At 38.6% G+C, this 27,180-nt stretch overlaps 2 protein-coding genes across 3 annotated transcripts in view; one reads left to right on the top strand and one right to left on the bottom strand.

Moving 5' to 3' along the window:
* The window catches only part of GYS2 (glycogen synthase 2), a 70,811-nt gene extending 61,799 nt beyond the window's left edge, over positions 1-9,012 (top strand). The window contains exons 13-16 of the mRNA XM_023208933.2: positions 2,578-2,673; positions 4,598-4,761; positions 5,832-5,912; positions 8,005-9,012. Coding sequence (XP_023064701.1) covers positions 2,578-2,673; positions 4,598-4,761; positions 5,832-5,912; positions 8,005-8,226 — 563 coding nt within the window. The 3' untranslated portion in view covers positions 8,227-9,012. The remainder of the gene's footprint in view (positions 1-2,577; positions 2,674-4,597; positions 4,762-5,831; positions 5,913-8,004) is intronic.
* A 4,917-nt stretch (positions 9,013-13,929) lies between these two features.
* Positions 13,930-18,911, bottom strand: SPX (spexin hormone). 2 transcript variants are annotated; one of them, XM_023208935.2, is made up of 6 exons: positions 18,691-18,911; positions 18,208-18,288; positions 17,986-18,043; positions 17,427-17,489; positions 16,126-16,209; positions 13,930-14,069 (listed from the first exon to the last, which is right to left on the bottom strand). In XM_023208935.2, exons 1-6 carry the CDS (start codon positions 18,694-18,696, stop codon positions 14,011-14,013), a joined length of 351 nt encoding a protein of 116 aa, XP_023064703.1. In that variant the 5' UTR covers positions 18,697-18,911; the 3' UTR covers positions 13,930-14,010. The 2 variants fall into 2 exon arrangements, with proteins under 2 accessions (XP_023064703.1, XP_026308006.1); XM_026452221.1 differs by having other exon boundaries at positions 13,940-14,069; positions 18,739-18,882.
* Positions 18,912-27,180: the final 8,269 nt, after the last annotated feature.

The following is a 27,180-nucleotide window of genomic DNA, read 5'->3' as shown; positions in this document are numbered from 1 at the left end:
CACTCCTGGCCTCTTCACTTGTGATTTTTAAAAAGTTCAGAAAACATTTTTATTTATAATTGAGATAATAAATGTTGCCTTTTGTATCTCAATGTTATCATTGATATAAAGCTCAAGTAAGGAGTAGCAGAGGCCAAAGTGAGGGGGAATAATAGGCTGAATTATGAAGAGGAAGAATTTTTTCTATTATTTGCATCTTTATCCTAGAATTAAAATACAGAATTTAAAATTCTACAAAAATAGGATCCGGTATTATTTACAGCAGGAACAACATGAGGGCTATGCGTGTTTGCTCATAAGGTCCTATTCTATTGTTCTAGCTTTCACCAAGCATAATTTGCCAGCAGCCATGAAAACTTTAAAATTTCTTGCGGAAAATAGACAAAGGATTGTCTTGAAACATGACATGGAAAATATTTGTATGTAACTCCTCCAGGTGTCTCTCTTGCAGATCTAAAAATGGCCTACTTTTGTGAAGGTGTTGTCTTCGTACTTATGAAATGTCCACATAAATATCACAGATTGCTTGCAATACACCATCTTTTGAGACACATAAAGCACACGTTTCACTGATGAACTTAACACTTTGTTTTTGACCTTGTTCTTATTATTTCTAGTAGAACAATTTACTATTGGAAGTATCATGAATAGAGAAGCATACAACCAAATGCATGAGTGACTGAGGCAATGTGGGAAGTCCTTTCTCTCAGGTCAAGAAAATGTTATAGAACTAACAGCCGACTGTCCACCGAAGTGTCATTTTATAAGACAAAGTTAAACTTAACAACCCAAAATGATAAAGGAGATATATCTAATGTTTTAAGATAAAGGCCAAAGAAGATGTTACAAGGGATATTATAAATAGACAAATAAGTGAGCTTGTGGAATAGTCCATAGTGAATGAGTCATGCTGTGATTTACATTAACCGAAAGGAGCTGGTCACTCTTCCCCAACCTATAGTTACAGAAAGAATGCAACTTCTGGTGGTATACATTTAACATTAGCATATTAGATAACTCTCTATTATTTTTAGAATAATCTTCTTACGTGTTACTAGATCTAACTCACTCTAGAAAGTATTCAACAAAATGTGTTTTCAGAGAGCCAAATAAATATAAGGACCTACTTCATTAAATTAATTCAATGAACATATACTAAGCTTCATGGGTGCCTGGAATTTTACTGCATAGTGATTTCATGGCCATTTAGTAAACATTAAGGATCTGTGAACTTTCATGGCATTATAGACAAAATTTTGTATACATATTTATATAAGAATATTTCTCTTCATCATCCTCAGCAAACTAACACAGGAACAGAAAACCAAACACCTCACTTTATCACTCATAAGTGGGAGTTGAACAATGAGAACACACGGACACAGGGAGGGGAACATCACACATCGGGGCCTGTTGGATTGGGGGGCAAGGAGAGGGAGAGCATTAGGACAAATACGTAATGCATGCGGGGCTTAAGACCTAGATGATGGGTTGAGAGGTGCAGCAAACCACCATGGCACATGTATACCTATGTAACAAACCTGCACGTTCAGCACATGTATCCCAGAACTTAAAGTAAAATTTTTTTAAAAAGAAAGTAAGAGATACTCTCCAACTCCCAACTCCCAAAGAAGGGGGAGCTGAATCCAGGAGGAAGTCTGAGGAAATAAAATTATGTAAAAAGAAAAAAAAAAAAGAGAATATTTCTGGAAAGGAGTTCCAAAATGTTCATCAGACTCTCAAAAGGGCTGATAGTCCCCATCCCACTTTCCTCCTCTGCACCACCCGCCACTAAAATTAGAGAACCACAACTCCATGGCTATATAGCTAAACCAAGAGGAAACATTTGCAGAGCAAGAGATAAGGTTGCTGTCTAAATTGTATTACTGCATGGGTAATGGGAAGATCTTTTTTCCTCCATCACCACTCACCAACCAAGGGTAATTCCATTATCAAATATAAATTCCTAAAAATGCAGATATCCTTGAGACTAGTAAAAATTTTAAGACATATCAGTTATTTCCTGGAAAACAGATTTTGATTAAAAGCTGAGGGAGCAGCGAAAGAGATCATCCATTTATGGAGCTCCTGAGACGATGGAAGGAATATGTGCCAAGGGAGATTTAAATGGGGGAAGAAGCTGGTCACATCCAAAACATATTTAACCTACCCTATAAACTTGCCAAGTTCTTAGAAACACAGGCTAGAAAGAAGCAAAAAACAAAACCAGCTGGGATTGAAGGTGCAGTGGAGCCTGGCAGTTCTACCCAAGGGTTCTGCAGCCAGATGTCTGACTTCAAATCCCAGCTATACCACGAACCCTGGCCTTGTGAAGGTGGGCGAGTTATTTCTCTGTGCCTCAATTTCTTCAGCTATAAGACGGGGATAATGATGGCCCCGCTTCACAGGGTTGCTGAGAGATTAAATAAGTTATTGAGACATGTAAAGAGTTTAGTGTTGTGCCTGACACAGAGTGAACATTGCTATTACTAGGAGGAGGGCCTTTTCCTCTTCTGAGTGCATACAAGGATTTAGGCGCTGGTCTGAAGCCAAGCTTTGGTCTTTTTCCCCTGGCAGCTGAATGCACTGTGATGGGTATCCCCAGTGTGACCACGAACCTCTCCGGGTTTGGTTGTTTCATGCAGGAGCATGTGGCTGATCCTACTGCTTATGGTGAGCTTTTTCATCATTAACCCATCCTGGGGATTCGTGACCTCTAACCAAACAAAGCACAGGTTCTTTACAGAGCCTAACTCTAAAGTTATCCTGATAATTAAACTAATGTTTTTATATTTCTTGTTTAATTAAAAGTCAATTTAGGCTGGGCACGGTGGTTCATGTCTATAATCCCAGCACTTTGGGAGACCGAAGTGGGTGGATCACTTGAGGTCAGGGGTTTGAGACCAGCATGGCCAACATTGCAAAACCCCATCTCTACTAAAAACACACAAAAAATTAGCCAAGTATGGTGGCTCACACTTGTAATTCCAGCTACTCCGGAGGCTGAGGCATAAGAATCACTTGAACCTGGTAGGTGGAGGAGGCAGTGAGCTGAGATCGTGCCACTGCACTCCTGCCTTGGTGACAGAGCCTCAGGCTGTCTCAAAAAAAAAAAAAAGTAGATTTATAAATAGATTTATGTCCTTTGCAGCAACATGGATGCAGCTGGAGGTCATTATCTTAAGTGAATTAATGTGGGAACAGATAACCAAATGCTGCATGTTCCCACTTATAAGTGGGAGCTAAACATTGAATACACATAGACACAAAGATGGAAACAATAGACACCTGGGAACTGCTTGAGTGGGGAGTGGGGGAAGGGGGCATGGGTTGAATGACTACCTACCAGGCACTATGTTAATCACCTGGACGATGGGATCATTTGTACACCAAGTCTCAGCAATACGAAATGTGCCCATCTAACAAATATGCATGTGTTTCCCCTGACCCTAAACTAAAAGTGGAGGAAAAAAAAGTAGCTTTAAATGTGTGGTCCACAAATAAGATAAGAATGTTATTAATATTAATATATTGCCCATAAGACAAACTGCAAAAAGAACGCAAACCTTGGACAAACTTTGTTCTTTACCTTTTTTCCCCTTGAATTTTGATCCCTTCTACTGCCTAGAAGTGGTATTACAATAACTATGGTCTTAGAGTACATATATTGGTCATTAGCTAGAGAGTACATGTATTAATATTATTATTATTGTTACTGTTATTATTTTAAAGGCCCATGCCAAGTTAGCAAAATTCACCTAAATTGTTTAAGTTAAGATGGTAAAATAATCTGCGTACCATTATCTGTCTGTTCATATTGATTGGAAGCAAGAAAAATTAGAATGGGATACATTCTCTGCCTATACATTGCCAATTCCCTGGATCTTTTTTTTTTTTTTTTTTGAAACATGGTCTCACTCTGTTGCCCAGGCTGGAGAGCAGTGGCCTGATCCTGGCTCACTGCAGCATCCACATTTCTGGCTCAGGTAATCCTTCTGCCTTAGCCTCCCGAGTAGCTGGGGCTACAGGTGCACACCACCACACCTGGCTAAATTTTGTATGTAGAGATGGGATTTCCCCAGGTTGCCCAGGTTGGTCTCGAACTCCTGGGCTCAACGAATTCACCCACCTCCACCTTCCAAAGTGCTAGGATTACAGGTGTGAGCTACCAAGCCCCAGCCTTCCCTCAGTCTTTTTTTAGGTGTACTGTTGCTCTTTCCTCAGGCTAGAGCTGGAGTTTTCAGCCACGGCTGCACAGTGGGAACACTGGGGAACCTAAAAGGCACAGATATCCAGACCCTGCCCTGGAAATTCTGGTTAGTGAGCAACCACATGGAGGATCACTGATCCAGTGTATCCCTAGACTGCCAGAGTTTTTTCAGCAAGATCCACTTTGTTGGCTGTATGTCAGTAATGGTTGTAAACCATTAGAAGGGAATTAGGGCTTTAGAAAAGAATAAAGTGGGGGTAATTCCTGAGTCAGGGGGTAGATAATGAATAGGTTTTTGATGGAACCAAAGAGTTAGTAAATCATAGGAGAACAAATGTTTAAGGTGAGTCCTACTTTTACTTGTGCTTTGGCTTTTGTGTTCTTCAGGTATTTACATCGTTGACAGGCGGTTCCGTTCTCCAGATGATTCTTGCAATCAGCTGACTCAGTTTCTTTATGGATTTTGCAAACAGTCACGCCGCCAAAGGATTATCCAGAGGAACAGAACTGAGAGGCTCTCAGATCTTCTAGATTGGAGATACTTAGGCAGAGTGAGCAAGTTTTGATAAACACAGCAGACCACTTAAAAAATTCCACTGGACTATAAACGTGTTGATTCTAGTCATAATCTCTAAAGTTAATCCAATATTATAACTGTTAAAACCTCAGTGTCTCCATGTACTTTTAAAAATTTAATGAGTTTACAAAGTCCTAAATCTATTTCTTCATGTTTAGTTTGAATCTATCCATAATAGCAAGTCCGTCAGGATCTAGCACTAATCTTACTAGCTATTCCATTGTCAGTGCCTCACCTGATATGTAACTGGTATAAGGAAACATTTTATGAAGTTGAAGAAAACATCAAGAGAAAAGTCCCTACTTTGTTTCTCTCTAGAGAAATATTGTGGTCATATTTCTCAACTATAGTGAGTAATGGGAATAATACAGTTTTTCAAAATGATGAGTACAGGAAATACATCCTCTCAATCATGCAATAGGTTTATAAACACCTGGATGCTCACATAGCTTAGCAGTGGTGATTTAATAATAAATAAATTGACTTTGCCTTCACATAATGTGTCTGTTTGCACAGTGCTGAACACTCTTGGCTGAATGATAGATGCTGCCATTTGCTGAGTATCTGCACACACAAATGCCAGTGCTCATTACAACCTGGATGATTAATTTTACTATCTCCATCTTGCAATGAAAATAGGTACACTAGACTTTTAGAAGTGATGTTTGTTGCCTGAGGTCTGAAGCCGGATTTACACCCAATTTATCTGAATATTCAGGCCCTATCTTTTTTCCATGCCACACTGCTTCTCTGTGGAATGAAACCAGTGTTTTCAGTCACCTTAATGCTCAATTCAGAGCTCAGTATGACCAGTATGGGCGTTCTTCCCCGGCATTTTATAGTATTTCTTTGCCTATGGGTTGAAAAATAATAAAACTATAAACCATAATTTCTTTCCTGAGTCTCAAACTTAGAGTGCATAGATTCTGTCACTTTAAAAAATACATAGGTTTCAGAAGTGGAGAATAAGGCCTTATTTAATAACTTGGTTATTGAGATATCTAAGGGTTTTTATTAACCTGTGATTTGGTTTTCTATCAATAGTATTACCAGCATGCCAGACACCTGACATTAAGCAGAGCTTTTCCAGATAAATTCCATGTGGAACTAATATCACCACCAACGGTAAATATTCAATGTATTGTTTGTTTTGAAAGCTATATTTATTTTTATAAGTTTAAATAATACATTTAAATTTGGAAGTAGCTACGCACACAAGCTATGATACTTTTTCATAATGTTGAATCAAACCAAAGAAGAGAGAGAGGAACTCACAAATCAGACTGTCTTAAAGCTCTCAAGGCAGTTGATTCATGTCATTGGAGAAGCATCTCTGAGTTAAAACTTTCTCTGCCTTAATGCTTGAAATGGTTCTGATGGACATCCATTCTTTGGGGAATTGTTCAAAAACAAACTGGACTGCTTTAATCGAAAGTGAATTTGCTCTCCAAGAAAGTGTTTATATGGGTGACCACTCAGCAAGAGTGAAATAGGGTAAGTTCAGCACCCCCACAGGAATTGAACTAGATGAGCATTTATGTTCCATTCAAAAATGCCCACCAGGGTGTCTTCTTCTAAAATCCAACTAGATATTTATGTTCATAAGACTGCTATAGGCCACATTTGTCATCAGATTCACTTAGCAGGGTACAAGACAGGAGGTGCCGCTTGAAGCAGGGTAGCATCAGGCATTTCTCTTCAGTGGAATTAGTCCTTGCAGTAGTCTACACAGTGATTCAAGAGCTAAACATCTTTGGCCCCCTACACACTAGGTGACGGCTTAGGTGCAAGAAGATAAGACCCATACCATTGCAAATGAGATCACCTTAGCTAGTAGCTCCATGTCCCACAGGAGCCTCTATCTCATGTAAATCCCTGCAAACCAGCTTTCATGATCCCTGCGAGGAATATGCCCAATTACAAGTCATCATTCAGAGATTCCCAAAAACTCTGGCTCCTCATCAGGTATTTATAGATTTTTTCAGTTCAGATATAGTTTCTCAATCAGGGGTCACTGTTACTATAAACAACTATCCCTAGTAACATGATTTATATTCCACTTATATCAGGTTTCCAGTGGAACAGATCTGAAAGTTAACCTGAAGTAAAATTTGCCCATGAAAAAGGTGACAAGGTTTTCTTAAAGGCTCAGGTTACAAATTCTGACTTTAATGTTTATGATTCTAGCATTCAGAGTTGATTGCTTAGCTTATTCAGAGGTGGTCATTCTACTTAATGATAATTCAGCAATATTCATCCATTTTTCTGTTTACTTATTTATCCAGTTATTATATCTAATAAGCATTGAGCACCTACTTCAAGCTAGGTCTCAAGTGCAGAACTCAGTTCTTTTGTTGTATTGCTAACAGGTAAAGTATCTGAACTTTAAAATGACTGTACATGTATGACACGATAATAATATATAAAATAATTGAAATACAGAGTGACGAGCGCTGTAACACTTTGATACATCTGTCTCCCCATTCAATCATATGCACTTCAATTATGTTTTTTCATCTGGTTTCTTTAGTGGTAATGTTGTGCCAGAAACATAATTGGTGCTCAGCATGTGTTTATCAAATAAGTTATCTCAGTATCTCAAGAAGAAGGGCAAATTAATGAAAGTCTAGTGGTATTTTCTCATTAACTGAAATAACAGCAACTGGTGGAATTGTAGGGTCAGTGAAGTGGCCTGACTTCCAGGATGCCTTCAAGTGGTGGCTGTCCATGGCATTTCCAGGGTACCCTCATTCCAAAGCTCTGTTGAGCAAAGTTGAGACTTAGAGACTAACAGTATCAGCAGTGTAAGATGGCAGTTGACATTAAAGTTTCTGGAGTCATCACAGACCTGGTACAAATCTTTGCTCTGCCGTTTATGTGCTGTGTGATGTTGGGCAAGTTAGTTGACCCCTCTAACCCTCCATTTTCTTCTGTACTGAAAAAAACATATGTATCAGAGTGCTGTTAAAAGATGAGATGATAATAATATGTATATAACACCTGGCACATTTCAGTACTTAATAAAGAATAGCTGCATATTTAATGACTCCCTCTTGAGGTTGGTGGTATCAAAATCAAAATGAATCAAAGTTTAACAGCACCCAGACTACAATAGATACATAACTACTTACAAAATTGATGATTGAGGCATAGTATTTACATCATTGAAAACCAATACATTGTTATGATGTTTATGTCTTATTTTTGTCTTTGGCAGACAGAAGGATTTAAATATCCCAGGCCTTCCTCAGTACCACCTTCCCCTTCAGGGTCTCAGGCCTCCAGTCCTCAGAGCAGTGATGTGGAAGACGAAGTGGAGGATGAGAGATACGATGAGGAAAAGGAGGCTGAAAGGGATCGGTTAAATATCAAGTCACCATTTGCACTAAGCCACGTTCCTCATGGGAAGAAAAAGCTGCATGGTGAATATAAGAACTGAATTCTACATGTGCTGAGAAGAGCTAATTTTAAAAAGCAAAGTAAGACAAATTATTTAAAATAAAAATGCCACACATTTTATTTTCTCCTTCTAAGTATTACAATGGAATTTATTATCTGCCTAAAAAGTGGAAGAAATTGAGTGAATGACAATTTCATAATTTAGAATAAGATCCAAGTTATTTTCCCCAACTCTTGTTTCCCCCATAAAAGTTAGGCATGAGGAGGAGCACTCATTAAAGGCAGAAGATGGAAAAGTGTTTTTAAAATGGTGAATTTAAGTGGTAAGGATTTTGTCTTACTCTGTTTATTTTTAAATTATCACCATAATCCTTTGCTTACTATTTATGCAGCTTCTCTACCCCATCACACAAATTTCCCATTTCCCCCCTGAAAACCTTGATCTTACCCATTAATGTGCACTACCTACATATTTTAAATAGCTAGATTTTTACTGATTATTTTCATTTTTCACATGCATCAGAACCATGATTTATATGTAGTTTTGCAGAGACAAAAATCCATGTGTGAACAGCTATCCTAAGTTCATATTTTGATGCATATTTATGCACATTTATGTCACTTTTGAACTCTAGAATTTATGTTTTAATTAATGGAAGATATTACCATGTGAATGGAAGATATTACCATGTGCATGGTACCAACATCTTACTGTAACATTTTTCTATTGTTTAAATAGACAGACTTTTTAAAAATTTGGTCAATCTTCATAGATGATAAGTTGTTAAATCCAAGTAAATAAATGCATTAATATTTAATAACTTAACTTTCACTGATAATGCCTTGTTTAAAAATTGTTTAGACATTCGAATAACATGTGGGGAGCAGCTGTTATGAATAATTCCTACAGAAGCTATCTTTCTAAAAGTAGTTAGAATAGAACATCTATTCAGTTGTAATAACAACAATGTCTCTTAACATATTCTGTGATGTGCGTAGAGTCATAGTTGAATGATTATTAATTTAGCAGATTTATGTTTTAAGTATAATTAAGTCTAAATTGGCAACAAAACAAAAACAAAAATCACACTCTTGGATTGTTTTTATTCATAACTAAGTAGTTATCCACGGTGAGTTCCATTTAACTCACAGTGACTTCCTTTATTGACATATCAATTGGCCTTCTGAAGGGGCTCTAAAAAAGTTTTGGTCTTCTCAGAGATGGATTATTGATGACAAAAATGGAAGAGCAGCAATGACAAGGTGTCAGATGGTTCAAGACCATTGGAAAACTGTAATTCTGCTCTCCTATTGCTCCATTAGCTAGAAAAAAGTAGAAGACTGTTGGATGCAAGCAGCAAATCAGACCAAAATGGAAGATGGCTGGAAATTTACTTTACTTAGATGTCCAGAAAGAAGAGAAATAATTGACCTAAAATCTAACCTTTGACACATGACCTGTGGATGCCAATTAACCCAGCATCTGCAGAGAAGTTTGAAATGCTCTGTACTGGAGAGTAGAAAAAATATGAGATGGACTTATATTATAGGCTCATTCACTGAAGTACCAGAAAGATCTTGTGATAAATGAGGGTTCACTCTTACAATAACCATGAAAATGTATCCCTCGTAAAGTAGCGTACAGTATCTATTCAAATGATATTCTTGATTGGTAACTGGTTGTTCAACTGTTATTGAAAACCTGCCTACACAGTAAAATACCTGAAGATGTAAGTGCTTTTTGTTCAATGACATAATAATTTGATGATAATAAGTGTGTACAAATGATAGGGCACATGGAATTTAGCTGACTTGCAAACACCTGGCTTTGACAGCATGTGTAGGAATCACCTTCTATCCTGTACTTGGTCCCTTATTCAGACAGCTTCTTCCAGGTGACTCCATCCCTCCACTCTAGTCATTTCTTCATCCTTTTCCCCAAGACCGACAAAAGTTGGTGAGGAGAAGCAAATAAGATTGTTAGCAGATGGCTCTGTGTCTAGTACAGTGCCTTGTACATAATAGTTGCATAAATAAAAGGTCTTACTGGGAGACAGGGGTTCAAAAAATTGTTGCTTTTAAAGAATGTATGTATTCATAAGTGGAAGGACAAGAACTATAGAAAAAATGTGTGGTATCTGATCAGCTGAGAGAAAGACCCCTTTTATGGATTGTACCACCTACTACGGTTTGAATGTTTGTGTGCCCCCCAAATTCATATATAGGTGCTCCTCAACTTACAATGGGGTTATGTTTGGATAAACCCACTGATATTGTCTTTCTTTCTTTCTTTCTTTTTCTTTCTTTCTTTCTTTCTCTTTCTTTCTTTCTTTCTTTCTTTCTCTTTCTTTCTTTCTTTCTTTCTTTCTTTCTTTCTTTCTTTCTTTCTTTCTTTCTTTCTTTCTTTCTTTCTTTCTTTCTTTCTCTCTTCCTTTCTTCCTTCCTTCCTTCCTTCCTTCCTTCCTTCCTTCCTTCCTTCCTTTCTTTTTTTTTTTTTTTTTGACAGTCTTGCTCTGTCACCACGGCTGGAGTGCAGTGGTGTGATCTCGGCTCACTGCAACCTCCACCTCCCAGGCTCAAGCAATTCTTACACTGCAGCCTCCCAAGTAGCTCGGACCACAGGCATGTGCCACTGCACCTGGCTAATTTTTGTATTTTCTTTTTAGTAGAGACAGGGTATTGGCATATTGGCCAGGCTGGTCTTTGAATGTCTGGCCTCAAGAGATCTGCCGACCTTAGCCTCCTGAGATGCTGGGATTACAGGCGTGAGCCACCATGCCTGGCCAACCCTCTGATATTTTTAATTTATAATGGGCCTATCAGAATATAAATCCATGCTAAGTCAAGGAGTGTACTGAGTGAGTGTTGCTTTCATCCCACCATAAAGTTGAAACATCATAAATTGAACCATTATAAATTGGGCCCATCTGTACTGAAATCCTAATCCCCAATGTGATGGTATCCACAAAGGAGGCAGAGCCTTTGGGAAGGGAATGGATCATGTGGGCAGAGCCCTCATCAATAGGATTACTGCCCTTATAAAAGGGGCTCCAGAGAGCTGCCTTGCCCTTTCTACCACATGAGGACACAGCAAGAAAGTGCCATCTATGAGAAATGGACCTTCTATCAGACACTGATTCTGTTGACACCTTGATCTTGAACTTCTCAGGCTCCAGAATTGTGAGAAATAAATTTCTGTTGTTTATAAGTCACACAGTTTGCAGTATTTTGTTTTAGCAGCCTGAACTGATCAAGACACTACAGTCCCTTCCATGGTAAGGGTTAGAGTGAACAGAACTGGTTTTACATATGCAGATGAGAACATAAATGTTGCAGGTGTTATACTAATAGTTTTTCAGGGTACAAGGAAGACTCACAAGAGGAATCGGTCAAGTCTACTTAGGGAGGTCCAAAGAGTCTTCACTGAATGAGCCCAAATGTCTGTGAGTAATATGGATGATAAAATGGCCCATTTCACACAGTGTTTGTGAGGATTAAATCATATTAAAAATGAGCTGTTTCTAAAGGAATTTACAGTCCAGTATGAAGAGACTGAACAGAATGAAGTTACATTCCCAACTTCCCTTTCTTTGTGGTCAAGATAAAATAATGTAATTCAAGGTTGATAAGATAACACATTTTCATTTATCATAACCAGTTAAAGAAAGAAGAAATGCAAGCTGGAGGCTAATCTGAACAAGCCAGGGCCACTTCACCTTCTTCTCTCCTCTCTTAGGAACACAATGATGGTATTGGGAGAGAGAAGGCAACTACTGGAAAACAAAGAATAATTAAGAGCCCAGGATGGAGGCCAGATAGCCGAGGTAGGCTATAGAGGCAAAAAAGGGAAGGGCAATGAGAATTGTGCAGAAAGTGACTGAAAGCCCTGCCTGCAGATCGAGGTATTCTCGTGCATGTATCCATGTTGAAGGCAGAAAATTTCCAATTTTAAAACACAAGCCATATAATGTGAAGGTTTTCTGATCTATGATCACTTGTTCATTTCGGTTTTTTAAAAATCTAGAAGTAGATAGAATGTAGATACCGTAAGAGAGTTGAAAAGTTATAGAAAATTAGGAAGAGGGACTTTTAAATTAATCAGCATATTTGTACCTAAGAACATCCAAGGAATTTGAGTACTTAGAATACTTGGAGCTATATTTTAACAGCTATTGATCATCGAGACAGCTTTTAAAACAATGATTAGTATGACATTTTTGAGATTGTTCTGGTTGTAGGAAGAATTATTTCATAAGATAGATGTTAAAAGTGTTCTTTGAATACACATACTATTTCAATAGTCAATATGTACAAATTTATGTCTGATGGGTAAATAATTTTTAATGTGCCACCCCTCCTAATGGTGAAGTGGTTAGGACTCTGTATAAATAAAAAACAATGATTTCGGAAACAATTTTCGATAACTTGGATATAAGCACTGCCTAGCAAGTCTACTTTCAAATCAAGTCATAATTAATGACAGGTGCCTATTATAATGCTATACAGATATTTTAATGCTCACAAGTTATTTTTTGACAGAGATCAACACTACATTAACTTGAATTTAGTTTCATTATTAAATCATGAAACAAGATACAGATAAATCTTATAAGCAGAGTTCTGATGACTTAACACAGTTAAATTGCAATTCCAAGTTACAGAGATATTCACATAAAGATATTCTTGAGCTACTAAATAATGGTAAATACTGATGACAATAAGAATTAACAATGCTTTCCACTTATGACATTTGTCAATAGCAACTCTGATTAGGTAAAAAAAAAAACATGATGGTCACATTATAATTCTAAATAAATACATTATTATGTTTGCCACAGGAGTATGTGTGTATGTGTGTGTGTGTATGTGTGCATGGGTGTATTCAGATAGTACTGAAATCAAGTTGGCTTTTAAAAAGGAGAAGATCAGGCATATTACTGTGCACTTATGTTATCAGAGTGATTTCTGTAATGCTATGATGTCAAATAAAACCTAGAGTCTAGTCAATTAGAGTAAGCTTAGTACTTGAATCTGTTGAGTCTGTTTGGTCATGGAAAATGAGTTACCTCTAACAAAACTGGCTTGTTCCCTTCTTCCAATACATAAACAACAGAGTGTGTCTCCATCTGCTTATTTCCCAGTAACTTTTAGATCCATGTTTCTAAACTGAATGCAAGGTAATTCCCAAAGAGCACAAAGGGAGCTCCAAGCTCTACATCTTTGGCAAACCTTCTACCTCAATGACTGTCTCCTCTCAGCAACCACACTGAAGTGTTCCTGTCACAGGGCTTCTCCCCAGTCATCCAATTTATCTTCTTAATTGATCACTCCTGGATGAGTTATAAGAGTCATACTCTCCTATTTCCCATCCTGCCACGCTTCTTGCCTTCCTCCCACCTCGTTGGGGATGGGATAAAAGGAAAACAGAAGGAGAATTTCTGTTGAGTGAAAACAAAATGCAAGTGGGTAACAGAATGAAAACAACAACAGCAGCAACAACTAAGATCAAGACAGGTACTGGCTATAATTAAAAGGAAAGAACACTTTAGTCTTCAACCTTATAATTATAAATATTCTAAGAAACTCAAGAGTAAGACACAAGGTGATCTAAAAACATTTTTGGTCATCTAAACAGGACCTGAAGCAATGAAAGAAGATGATGTTCTCAGCTAAGCATGTATATACATTTTGTTTCTAAAAGAATAAAACTATCTGTGTGTGTTGTTAAGATTACAAATGGAATAAAAGGGTCCAAAGGTTTTATACACATGGTTCATGTTTTCAAAGAGAATAGAACTATAATTAAACATAATCTAGTATATTTTCACCAGTTAAACAGACTATCTTCCAGGAATCTGGTCTGATCAAAGTTTTTTTCTTCATCTGTAAGAAAAAAAAATGTTTAAAATAAATATACACTCTGTGTTTTAGTAGAGGAAAAGGTAAGACAAAGAGAATCTCAGGAAATAAACACTTAGCCTTCTAAGCTATGTTAACTCATGGACTCTACTACTGAAAATTTAAACTGTATGGGTTTTGATTTGTTCAGTTTAAAATCTTTTCTTCTCAGCTTGGGACACATTGGGGAATTCATATTTTACATCTGAACCTCTATAATGACTGAAACTACAGTAAGGTATGTCTGGTAAAAATCTCCAAGAGCCATGTGTCTTGCTCTCACAAATTGACTTATGTCTAAAATATCCACCATTAAAATAATTCATTTGCATCAAAGGACTGTCTCTTTATATTTCCTGTTAAAATGGATCTTACTCAGGAAAGATAGCATGGGAACACATTTGCAAATGTTCTTTTATTAGGAGAGCTAGAGTTCTGGGAAGGAAATGAGACAAAAAGAAGAGGCACTCATTTGCTGTGTGGGATCGCGAAACTTTAGAGCATGAGTTATCACATCTGAGGTGGGGATACTTGAAGAGTTAGACGATAGCAGGTTCCTGGGACTCTAAAAATAGGATAGAATGACTAAAGGTTACAATAAGGTAGGGAGAAGGAGTGGCCAGGGGCAAAGTGCATCTAATTTCTTCTAAGATCACCTTTCAGTTAGTTGCAGTATAATTTGAATGTTTGGGTTACATCTTAACCTGAATTTCTAGCACACTTTAAACAATTGGAGAAAATGGGTTTCTCTTTAAAGGGAAGGAAGAAAACAAAACAAAACAAAACAAAAAACAAAACAAAACCAGAATCGCATCCCTGTATAAATTCCACTGAAACCATAATTCGCTAAATAAGAGCTTTCTAAATAATATTGAGGGAGTATAGGATAAAAATACTAAAGAAGACTAGTGATTAATTTATCATATGGGAATCAACAACTTTTCTATAAATTTAGACTAATAAATTTAGACTAATAAAATTAGTTACTTCATCTTCAGAGACAATCCACTTAGAAAACTTCAATAATTAAAAAAATACGTATTTATTTTCCAAAAAAGACTTGAGATGGGGACCTTATAATCACATCCTTTCCTCAAATTGCTAATGAAGGTACCTCTCCTCTTTAAAATTAGCTCTCTCTTGTCCATTATAGGTCACTTTCCTTTCTGGCTCTGCACATTTTCCCAACGATCAAATCTAAAACGTCACTATTGACCAATCTCCATCAGAGCTCTTTTCATACTGACTTCAAAAATCGTTGGGTTCCACATCTTGGGTTTTAAAAAGAACACCTTGGATACAGCATCCTCTACCCATTATTCAACTATTTCACAACTTTCCACTGCTAGAGTCCTGAGAGTCATGCCAGCTCTCCAGAGCCTCAGACCTGCTTGCTCTTAACTTTGCAGTTTACTTTCTTGTATCACATTCTGTAAACAAGGTTTCAGATATGGCATAGCAGCAGCAAGCTGTGTCACTGGGCAGGAGGTGTGGGGAAGTCCGGTGACACACTGTTTAATGTCCCCTGAGTTCTGTATTCTTACTAAACATTCTGCTCTAGTAACCATTCTGATAGTTTCCATCCTTAGAAAGTTTCAAGAGGAGAGTGATCAGTAGCATCAACTACTGAATGAATTCTGGGATACTCACTTATTCTGATTTTTCTCATCTTTCTGCTTGCTCCTTTTAATGTCCCTTCACTGGTACTATTTTCCCCATTTCCCTTGATTGTTGGGTGTTTTATTGTCTTCCCTTTTCCCACTACATCTAAGCCCTAGAAGGTATCTCCATTCTCATGATTTCAACTTTTATTAACTGGCTCTGAAGTTCCTGTTGTTTTCAAACCTGACCAATCATCAGAATAATGTGGAAGAATTGCTTAAGGACAGAGATTCTTGGGCCTCACTCAAGCAGCACAGAATTGAATCTCTGCACCTAAGGCCAAGAAATTCTGGGAGAGGAGTGTTGCACTCAACACAGAATCCCAAAAGTAAGCAAAGCTGTTCTGTTAGGCAGGTGAAATAGGTCAGTATGCTAGTACCTTCTGGTGATTTCTGAAGGGATGCCAGTAAGATGGTTGCTGCCTCTGGAATAGGTAGTAGTCGGGGATTTGGGCTTCGTTTTTCTGGAGAAACAAAAATGTATACAGATTCTGTTAGCATTTATATATTCATGTAGATAAGTCCTATTCTAACATGCAGCAATACCAGAAAAACCTCTATGAAATAGATTTTGACCCTTCAACAAAGGACTACTTACACAGAAGACTAATTTTTTATAAATGGAAACATGTCACACTCGCCTTGGAAATGACTTACAATTGGTTATGTCAAGTTTACAAACAGGGTATGGAAGAGAATTTTAAACTATATGCCAAAGAGAAGTTTAGATAATAATTTACCTTTTCGTCCAAATATAAAGTAATTATTTGACTGAAGGAGTATCTGCTAAGAATTCAAAGTTATTTCAAATCTAAGTTGAAAAAAGACAAATTGTTCTGATTCAGCACCAAACATGATTTCTAATTTGGAGCAACTGAAGTTGAGAAACAAATCTCACCCTCATAAGATAAATAAGCTCAATTACACAGCATGTTTGAAGAGCCTAAACAAAAATTTAAGCACCTACTATGTGTTCAACAGCGGTGTTTGGTATTTTTCCAAGTAAGTATACTTTTTAATTTTAGCATTTCAATCTTTACAATTTTGTCGAATTGTACTGTTATTTTTTAAAACAATACGATGGAAAGGTTTAGCATGGAAAAGAATAGTCCCTGGTCCCATCCTTAACTGCCCGCATGTTACTCTTTTGATTTTGAACCTTTGATAGTTCTTTCTAGTAAAACAGAAGCATACATTTGAAGTTCCTAGGTAAGTTCCTTTTTTAGTAATAACAGCGTTTAAGAGGAGGCTGAGTAAAGTTCCTGCGTAAACACGCAGATACATCTCTAGAAGCATTTGCATAGTTCTTCCTATCTCGCCTTACCCCTCTGAGCTGAACCTCAGGCCCTAACTCCCTGGCGACCTCTGCACACCCTGGCGGCCAGAGGGTTGGCTGAGCAGCCGCAAGCCAATAAAGCTTGGGAAGCCGCAGCGCCAGCCTCGGCCGCCCTTGGCACCATTGGCGCAGGCTGGACGCGCGAGCTCCCAGCTCCGGTGCTCGGTCTCCAGCCGCTGTTGCCAACCTGGGCTGCCCTTGGGCCGACTATATCTGACTGCGCGTCAGAGCCGCGTCTTTCCGGTGAGGAGAAGCTTTCTTTAGGCACCACCACAGAGCAAGCTCTGCCCGCCCCATCCTATTTCAAAAGCGCAGGACTGGCTCCCTGACACCCCGGTCACTCACCCGGCAGTGGCCGATCGGAGAGGTCCTTCCTCCGGCTCTGGTCGGAGATGAAGCGGCGACCTTCTGCAAAAGCGAGACCCGGGGCTCAGCGCCCTCCCGGCCCGGGACAACCCGGGCTTAAACCTCAGCTCCTCCCGGCACAGCGCAGTCCCCGGGCCTGGGAAGGAGGCAGGTTGCTCCAGGTTAGGGTAGCGAGGGGCTGCCGAGTTTCCAGCGCTCCCAGCGCAACGCCGGGGTGAGCCAGGCGCCCTGGAGACCTGGAGGAAAGCCCCGCGCCTGACCGGACGCCGGGTTAGTGTGGTATTTCCCAGGCAACCCCAGAGTTCTCATTTGGACCAAGACAAGCAACCCTCCAGATTTGGATGGAGAATTTCTAATAAGAATGGAGGATTTCCAATAATCAAGGACTCTTCCCCTCACCTACCGTTCTCTTTGATGGCCTCGATGATTTAAGGGAATAAACTCGACATTATTCTCTCTCCATAACTCTCCATCTATCTATTCATGACTCCTAAGGGTCTTCCATTATTGTAGGAAGAGCAAAATATTTGCAACTTACGTGCCCCTTTCAGGTAGAGCATAGCTTGAGGAGTCCAATTCCTTCTCTCCAATGGTCTCTATAACCCAGGAGAAGGGAAGAGCAGTTAATAAAACATTGCAGCTCAGTCCTCTATTACAGCAAAATAAAAAGGAAGATAATAAAACAAGAAGGAAGAAAGAAAGAGCAGAGTGGACACAGCGTGAGCATTTTAAAAAATATTTTTATTTTGCATTTGATTACCTGCGGAGCGCAGCTGGAGTTTCCCACGAAAAAAAACACCAGGAAAAGAGCCATGATTGTTGCTCCCAGACTTCTGAGTACCTGTATGAAGCGATCAACCAGAAAGGGTCATTTCTGTGCCAATAGGATCTTCTGCTTCCTTCCTTGACGCCTGGACAATTACAAACCCCTTACTTCTCGCAATGTTCTGTTTTAATACTCAGTTTTCTGGAGGCGTTCCCCTTCTACCTTCTAGTTAATTCACAAAGAGTCCACTTGAAAAAACGTATTTAGAAATATATTATTCGTATTACTTCACCCAAATGAAGAGTAAGACGTGAAGTTTTTTCTTAGTAAAATCAAATGATTCTGTTATTCTAAAGGCATATCATTCAAATATCCTTTAAACTGTAAAATGCTTATTAAACATGAAATAGGTAAAAATGCTATAAAGCATTTTACAAAACAACTAAGAAGTCTCAAGTGAATAAAATCTTTACTTACCTTCATGTTCTGCGTCTTTTCAGAACGCTGAAATTACTATAACTTTACCTGTGAGTTTTTGACTCTTGCTCTGAAACTGGAGCTTTTAAAATCTTGGTGTTAAGGACCCCTCCCCATCTGGAGTATGTTTGGGAGTCCACAGGGACATCTTGTCAGTCTTCAAGCAAGATTGAGAATCTGATGACTCCTCCAGGGAGCTTCATTGCAGGAAGTAGAGGAATGATTGATGAGCAGAAATTATTTGTTTAAATACTGATTGCATCACCCAGGAGACATTCAGAATGTGTCAGCATCATTGCCCTTGCTTTTCCTACTAGCTGCCCAAAGTAGTGCGTTATTATTATTATTAATGAAAACAATCGATAGTCCAAGGCAGAATCAAAAGTGAAAGAATAAGTGAGAAAACTCGTCTTGGGTAACTAGCTATCAGTCTATCACTGATGGCTAAAGATGTATGAAAACGTTTGGGAATCTCAATGGAATTTGACATCAGTCATTCACTTAATTATCAATTCATTCTGTTGTTTAGCAAATATTTATTGAGTGCCTACTATGAGACACACAATCCTTTATTTCAAGGGACACAGCCATGCACTGAAAAGACATGGTCTCTTCTTTGATCAGTTACCTACTAGTTAAGGTACACAGTAAACTGATGAGTAGATAAATAAGACACAGTAGTTACCCCTTAATCATAGGTGTTTGTTTGTGTGTGTGTGTGCGTGTGTATGTGTGTGGCAGGGGGCATGTTTCAAGACCCACAGTGGATCCCTGAAACCACTGATATGTATATGCCTTATGTATACTATGCTTTTTTTTTTTTTTTATCTGTTCACCAAGATGGTTACTAATTGATTAATAGGAGAGTGGTGTTTACATATGGACATGCTGGACAAAAAGATGGTTCATGTCTTGGGTGAGCTGGCGCTGGACAGTGAAAGATTTCAACACCCTACCCAGATTTAAAACTCACAATATAAAACTTATGAATTCTGGAATTTCCCATTTATTATTTTCAGACTGTAGTTGACCATGGGTAACTGAAACCATGGAAAGTGAAACCGCAGATAAGCAGGGACTAGTGTAACTACAGAATGTTTTAAATCGTTAAGTAAAAGTAAGCAAGGTGAGGTGATAGGATAAGTGGTCGGCTACTTTAGGGAAGGTTAAAAACAGAGGGTAGTCTTGAAGGATAAGGTGAAGTAATGGGAAAAGCTGGGGCAGAAATTAGTATTCCAGGCATTCTCAATAGAAGAAAGAAAAGCAAAATATATAGACAGCAAAGAGTATGTCTTGCTTGGGGACTAGGAAAGAGGCCAATGTAGGCAGAGTTGTATGGGTGACAGGGGAGGTGCTTTGAAATGAGATTGGAGAAGAAAAAATGGGCTAGTTGACGTGGAAATATGATTAGAAGCAAAAGATGATGATGGCTTACACTGGGATGGTACACACAGGGAAAGAAGAGCTGTAAATGAATTTGGAATACATGTTGTGGAGGTAGAAAATATAGAACTTATATATAAAAGGGATTTGAGAGTGTGAGAAAAAATAAATCAAGGATGATTCTTAGGTTTATGGATAAAACTACGGGTAAATTACGATGTAATTTACTGAAATTAAGCCAGTTAAGAGAGGGAAATTAACACTTGCCATATAGGCATATTAAAATTAAAATGTATATTAAAAATATCCAAGTACAAGTACAAAATAGGAGGTTGGAAATACAAAACTCGATAGAGGTCAGTAAAGAGGTCACCAGCCTACAGATTTTTTGGGAGAAGGGGGGCAGAAGTGACTAATTTAAGAATTTTAAGAATTCTATGAATTTTAAAACCAGTAAAGGGATGAGATTAAACACAACACTTAGGGAGTGAATGGGACTAAAGAAGAGGAGCAGGAAAAAAAAAAAAAAAAAAAAAAGAGGAGCAGGGACAGAGCTATGGAAACAAACGCACAGAGAATGAACAGAGGAAGAGCCAGAAAAGGAGGTTGAGGTAGAGTCAGAAAGAAAGAAATTCCAGGGGACTCTGATGCCGTGGAAGCCAAGTGAAGATCCAGTAGTATTGGGAGGTCAAGCAACATGAGCTCCAAGAAATACCCACTGGATTAGGAATATGATGCTTTTGAGGATAGAAGCAAGATTGGAGTCGGTTGAATAGTGAATAAGATATGATAAATTAAAGCCAAGAATAAACCATCTCTTTAAGAGATGTCATGAAAGAGGGAAAAGAAAAAACGAGACATTTTTTTTACTGTTATTATTAGTGTCATTGTTATTTTAAAGACAAGGTCTCATTATGTTGCTCAGGCTGGGCTGAAACTCCTGGCCTCAAGTAGTCCTCCCACTTCAGCCTCCCAAACCTCTGGGATTATAGGCACCCTTGGCCTGTGAAATCTTTTTTTTTTCTTTTTTAAAGATAAGGTAGAAGATTTGTTATACTTTTTTGGGCTTAAGGTAACATCTGAAACCTCTCATTTCTAGGCAATTCCTAAAATTACCTGAATTACGAATTGTGAAATTATGAATCTTGTTGGGAGGCAGAGTGTTTCTTCTATTGTACAAACTGAAAATGCCAGATAGTCACTTTTCTTGCCTCCCTATCAGGGAGAATGTGGGCATATGACATGGGCTTCACCAATCAGATGAGCATGCTCAGATGGAGAATCTCATGCCCAGATGGAAGAAGTGCTCGGGTGAAGTGGGGGTTGTAGTAATACTGAGTTTCTGGAGTAGTCCCAGCTACAGTGCCAGTGGCAAGTTCCAGCATCCGGTGTTCCAGCAGTGGTGATGTCAGCTGCAGTGTCCTTTTAATAAAATCTTTGTTTTGCTCAAATCAACCATGTTTGTTGGTTTCTGTTGATGTGACAACTAAGAAACCATTTGTAAGACATGTATATTGATGGGGATGATCAGTAGGGAAGGAGAAATTCATGATGTAGAAGAAAGGGAAGATAATAGCAAAAGGAAATTCTTAGAAGGCAAGAGGATTCAAAGTGTATCAATATTCAGTTAAAAGATCTGTAGACACAGACAGATATTGAACAAGGACCTGAGTATCCACCACATACTAAGTTACCATGAAAGAAAGAGGTGGTCGCTGTCTTAGTCCATTCAGGCTGCTATAGCAAAATACAACAAACTGGGTAGCTTATAAACAATGAAAATTCCTTACTCAAGGAAGTCCGAGATCAAAGTCCAGCCAGCGTGGTTGGGTTCTGGTGAGGGCCCTTTCCTGGGCTGCAGACTGTTGTCTTCTCTGCTGTGTTCTTACATGGGTGGGAGGGCAAAACAAACTACTTGGAATGCTTTTATAAGGACATTGATCCCGTTTATGAGGGCTCCACCCTTATGACCTAGTCATCTTGCAAAGGCCCTACCATCACATTGAGGTTTAGAATTTTAAGATATGAATTTTGGTAGGACACAAACATTTAGGTCATACAATTCCTTCTCAGTCAGGGCAGTGGTTTTCATGTATTAGTGTGCATGGGAATCACCTGGAAATTTGTTAAAATGCAGATTCTGATTCAGTAGACCTGGAGTGAGGCCCAAAATTCTGCATTTCTAATAAACTCCCAGGTGATGATGACAGATGTTATTGACCCTTGGACATTTTGAGTAACAAAGATTTAGGAGTATAAGAAGTGCTGAAAACTAAACCTCAGAGTTTGTGTGGCTGGAAGAATGGTTAGACACAGAAATAGCAGGGACTCTGAGGAGAGAACTGGTAAGTTTCATTTGGGGTTGAAGTTTAAAGGGCTGATGCTATCTACCGGCAAATACTTGGAAAAGAGATTGGAGTTCGGGCGCCGATATTTAGACTTGACAGTCATATGTAGACAGGAAAACTGAGGTTTGGTTACTAAATGAGAATGGAATATAGAAAGTAGTATGTGAGTAGAAATTTGAGAACTCTTTACTGTCTTCAAGGAAAAAAGTAAAGCAGGAAAAAACTAGAGGCATTAGTGTAATGTTCTATTTCCACTGTCATAGGAGAGGAGAAAGATAAAAACTGACTAAAAGGTTATCTGGATGCTATTTTAATAATACTTCAAATGTGAGATTTTAGGATTTTCATTTCTAAGGATTATAGCAATTTCCTTCAAAAAAGAGCAATAAAAAAAGTGAAATATGCTGTGTTTATATTTTAAATAGTCACATGTGAAACCTGATTACTAGGTTACCTGAAAAATAAGTAAAATGCCTTTCTGTACCCAAAACACAAAGGTTTTGGGAAGAGGAGCAGGACAGTGAATCACCAATAAAATGTGTTTTGAACTTACAATTTTAAGAAGAAATAAATAAATGTGCTTTGCTGATAACAGTTTAGCTAATGAATTCACAAGCAGATGTCTTACGTCAAAGCTGCCATTTTCAGTTTAATGTGCACAAAAGAAGGGGATGGTTTTGACATATTATCAATATTGCAGTCTTATCAAGTGTAACATGCTAGAATGTATTACTTCTAAAAGGATTTCCAAAGGGCACTGAACGCCAGTAGAATGTTTTTGTTAAGTCACAAAGCTTTTAAGGTTTTTACAGGTCCAAAACCAGACATGGGTTAAGTTAAAATATTTGGTATAAAACAAAACAAAACAAACAACGAGAAAAAACCAAGATAGGTAAAGCCGTTGAATTTTATTCTCCTGACAGTATGACCAGGGAGTAGATGTTGAACAAACGGTCTTTTAAGCCTTTTTTAAAGGCACATTCAATGAAGACTGTTTTGAATTCGTCACTGTTACCTGGATTCTCGTAGTTAACTGTAGAGTACCCAGACCCTATTTAACAAATGATCACCTGTCACTGTTTAAATGACATTCTTTCAAGGTCAGTGATGATTGTGTTCACAAGGAAAACAGCTGCTATCTTGGATAAGATTATCTGAACAATATGGCTATTATGATACAAAATGCCTAAATTACTTTTTGATGACAGAATAGAGAGAATTTGGGTTGGATAGCATGAATAAAGACGTGAGTTCAATCTTCTATGGGGCTTTCCATTCAGTCCCTTAGGCCAGTTGTCTCATAATCAGATGAAAGAAGTCATTTCCCCAAAGGGTTACCAGTTTTAAGAGGGGCTTTAGGGACATTAAGAAGGCCTGTAATCCAAAATAAAACTTCCCATTAATTGGCCAAAGTTTTTTTTTTCTTTTTTTTTGAGGCGGAGTCTCGCCCAGGCTGGAGTGCAGTGGCTCGATCTCAGCTCACTGCAAGCTCCGCCTCCCGGGTTCACGCCATTCTCCTGCCTCAGCCTCCCGAGTAGCTGGGACTACAGGCGCCCGCTACCACGCCCAGCTAATTTTTTGTATTTTTTTTTAGTAGAGACGGGGTTTCACCGTGTTAGCCAGGATGGTCTCGATCTCCTGACCTCGTGATCCACCCGTCTCGGCCTCCCAAAGTGCTGGGATTCAGGCGTGAGCCACCGCGCCCGGCAATTGGCCACAGTTTTAACCCAGGCTTTCTTTTACTTAAGGCTTTGATTCTCAATGAACTCACACCCTGGAGCAGATAATATTGCAATTCTTTGTTTACAGACTATTTCAGATCCTTTCTCCAGAACTACAGATAGGGAGAGGAAGGAGAAAATATGAAGATACCTGTTTTCTGAGGAGAGTTAAGATAAGTACTATTTAGGGAGTTGGGGGTAGATAAAAGTGAAGCAGGGAAGACTCATGTTCACCAATTTCATACTATCTTCTGGATTAAAATGTTTTACCATTCATTCCCAAAATGACAGAATGGTGAATATGAATTAATATACAGCCACCATTACTACAGGATAATTCATAAGACATGGCTGCTAATTGTGTATATTATGTAGGAGCAGCACCAAGACAGAGGACAAATATAGCAAAAAGGTCTTGGATCAAGATGCAAACAAGAAAACACTAATACTGATAGCTTTTTGGAAATGTTGAGCCTTATAAACATTGGTAGCTCAGACATGTGAAGAATGATCCCATATTCCTGTAATGTGAATGAGGTTGAATACCAGGGGTTGCCCGGTGTGATCATTAATAGGAAGATGGGATAGTCAGTTGTCCTACTTCTAATCTGTATCACTGGGCCAGAAATACTCTCAGGACAATAGTACATGTTATAAACATAACACTTTAAATTTGAGAAAGCCCTCTGACAACCATTGTTACATTCAATTTTCATACCAAATTCATGCGGTAGATCCTGAGTTTCACTTAGGGGCATACTCAGAGAGTTTGACTTGACACTAAATGGTAGAGTTAGTGTTTTAGCAGCAAGACTGGTCATTATACCGCCACAGAACTCAGAGTCACCTCACAGGATCACATCACATTAGAAGAGTCTTCTTCAGGGATTCAATTACCCATTATTATCAGCATTATTTCATATATGTAAAAGACTGTCATGCAAGTGATCCCTCTTGCCATAGGGTATTATTTCTGGCTTTCGTCACTTAAGCAATAAATTTCATTTTCTCTTTGGGATAATTCTGCTTCATAATACCAGCTCCAACGACAAAAAACTCCCAAGAAACTCTTCATTTCATATTGGAAAGAAAGGAAAACTGAGAATCAGTGATTCACACCAGCCTCAAAACTTCAGGAGTAGCTTCTGGTTTCCCCAGCAGCCTCCCTTTTCCAGTGAAGAAGGGCAGCCAATCTGTAGGCATGGTCTTTCTTTCATCTATGATCCCTGTCTCCATTGATGAGCTACTGGGTACAGTAAAGTCCTAAGGAATGTGAAGCAGAAAGGTAGAGACTTCTGCGGGGGCCAGATCATTAGATTCAATTTTATGTCTGATAGAGGCTGATTTCAATATATTAGAAGTGATCAGTCTGGGTGCAGTGGCTCAAGCCAGTAATCCCAGCCCAGCACTTTGGGAGGCAAAGGTGTGCAGATCACAAGGTCAGGAGTTTCAGACCAGCCTAGCTAACATGGCAAAACTCCGTCTCTACTAAAAACACAAAAATTAGCCAGGTGTGGTGGCAGGCATATGTAATCCCAGCTACTCGGGAGGCTGAGGCAGGAGAATTGCTTGAACCCAGGAGGTGGAGGCTGCAGTGAGCCAAGATCATGCCACTGCACTCCAGCCTGGGCGACAAAAGCAAGACTCCATCTCAAAACAAACAAACAAACAAACAAACAAACAGACAGAAGTGATCAGTGGGGCCAGCACAGAAGAGTTGGCAGAATGAACTTTCACTCATTAAACCAACATTTACTGGAGATACAAATGTAAGAGGAGATTTCGAACCTCAAGAATCTTTTCCATAACCAAATCAATACAAAGCAAGTGGAAAGTTATATGAGAGGACAAGGAAGGAGCAGCTGTTTGGGCCTAACTGGTCAGGAAAGATATAATAGCAGTGACATTTTAATCAGGCCTTGAGAACTGAGTAAAGCGAAGGTCACGGAAACACATTAATCAATGAAGAATTTCGGGCATGCTGCTGGTGTCCAATCTCCTACATGGATACAGGTAACAGAAGAACTGAGGTTGGGGCCTTTTGGCCCAGGTCAAGATTAGAGAGATATACTGGATATTTAACAGCAGATTCAAGACTTCCCGTTCACCCAACAAGAGTCTGGATTTGCAGCTTAATTTGTGAATTCAACAAATACTTACTGGGTATTTTAAGTGGTAGACTTGGCCAGTGGTTTTTTTCGGCCTTAATAAAATTTACAGTCAAAACACTGCAGGTGTTGTGGTCTTATTTAGGTGACAAAGACTTAAGATCCTTTCCATTCTGAGAAAAATTCTCTAATTTCTAAATTCCCTGACCACTTTTTAAATTTTGCAATTAATGGTAGCAATCATAGCAGCTTTCAGAAAACTGTCCCAACTGCCTGTGGCAATACAAATTCTGTAGCAGGCTTCTGGACAACACAAATAGCAGTGACAGTTTTAAATCCCTAGGCCTACATTAAAAACAATTCTCTTCCCCCCGCCACAAAGAAACACAGCTGAAGGTTGAATAGTTTTAGCAACTCTTGACTGGGAGAAAAATAAGAGGTTGGGGTGTTTACACCACAAATTCTTCTACCACCATTTGTTTGCAGTATAAGTCAGGACAAGTTGTTTGGAGACATGGCTAAGAATTTACAAGCAATGTTAACATTGTAAACAATTAATGAGCACATGGCACATCTTGTTCTCCTCAGTCTCCCACATTCAACACAGGACTTTTGGTATTCAAGGGGTACTCAGAAAATGTCTATTGAATAACATAATATACAAACTTAAGAGTCTGATTTTTAAACAATAGCATATTGCCCAAGGTAAGTGACTTTCTTTTATTTTACAGTTTTCAAAATTAAGAATGTTTTTGCTTACTTGAAGTCTATTTGTATCCATTAGTACATTTCAACAATTTGGAAATGAAAGATGTGAAGATCATTTGATAAATAAGAAAAAATTGCATATAAGGTTAATTTTTAAAAAATGAGGTCATTTCACAACGCTAGCTTTTAGAACTTCGTAACACAGATATACTTGAACACCAA

The sequence above is a fragment of the Piliocolobus tephrosceles genome, chromosome 10 (genome assembly GCF_002776525.5).
Source record: "Piliocolobus tephrosceles isolate RC106 chromosome 10, ASM277652v3, whole genome shotgun sequence".
NCBI classification, from domain to species: Eukaryota; Metazoa; Chordata; class Mammalia; order Primates; family Cercopithecidae; genus Piliocolobus; species Piliocolobus tephrosceles.
This window is presented reverse-complemented; position numbering and strand designations above follow the sequence as displayed.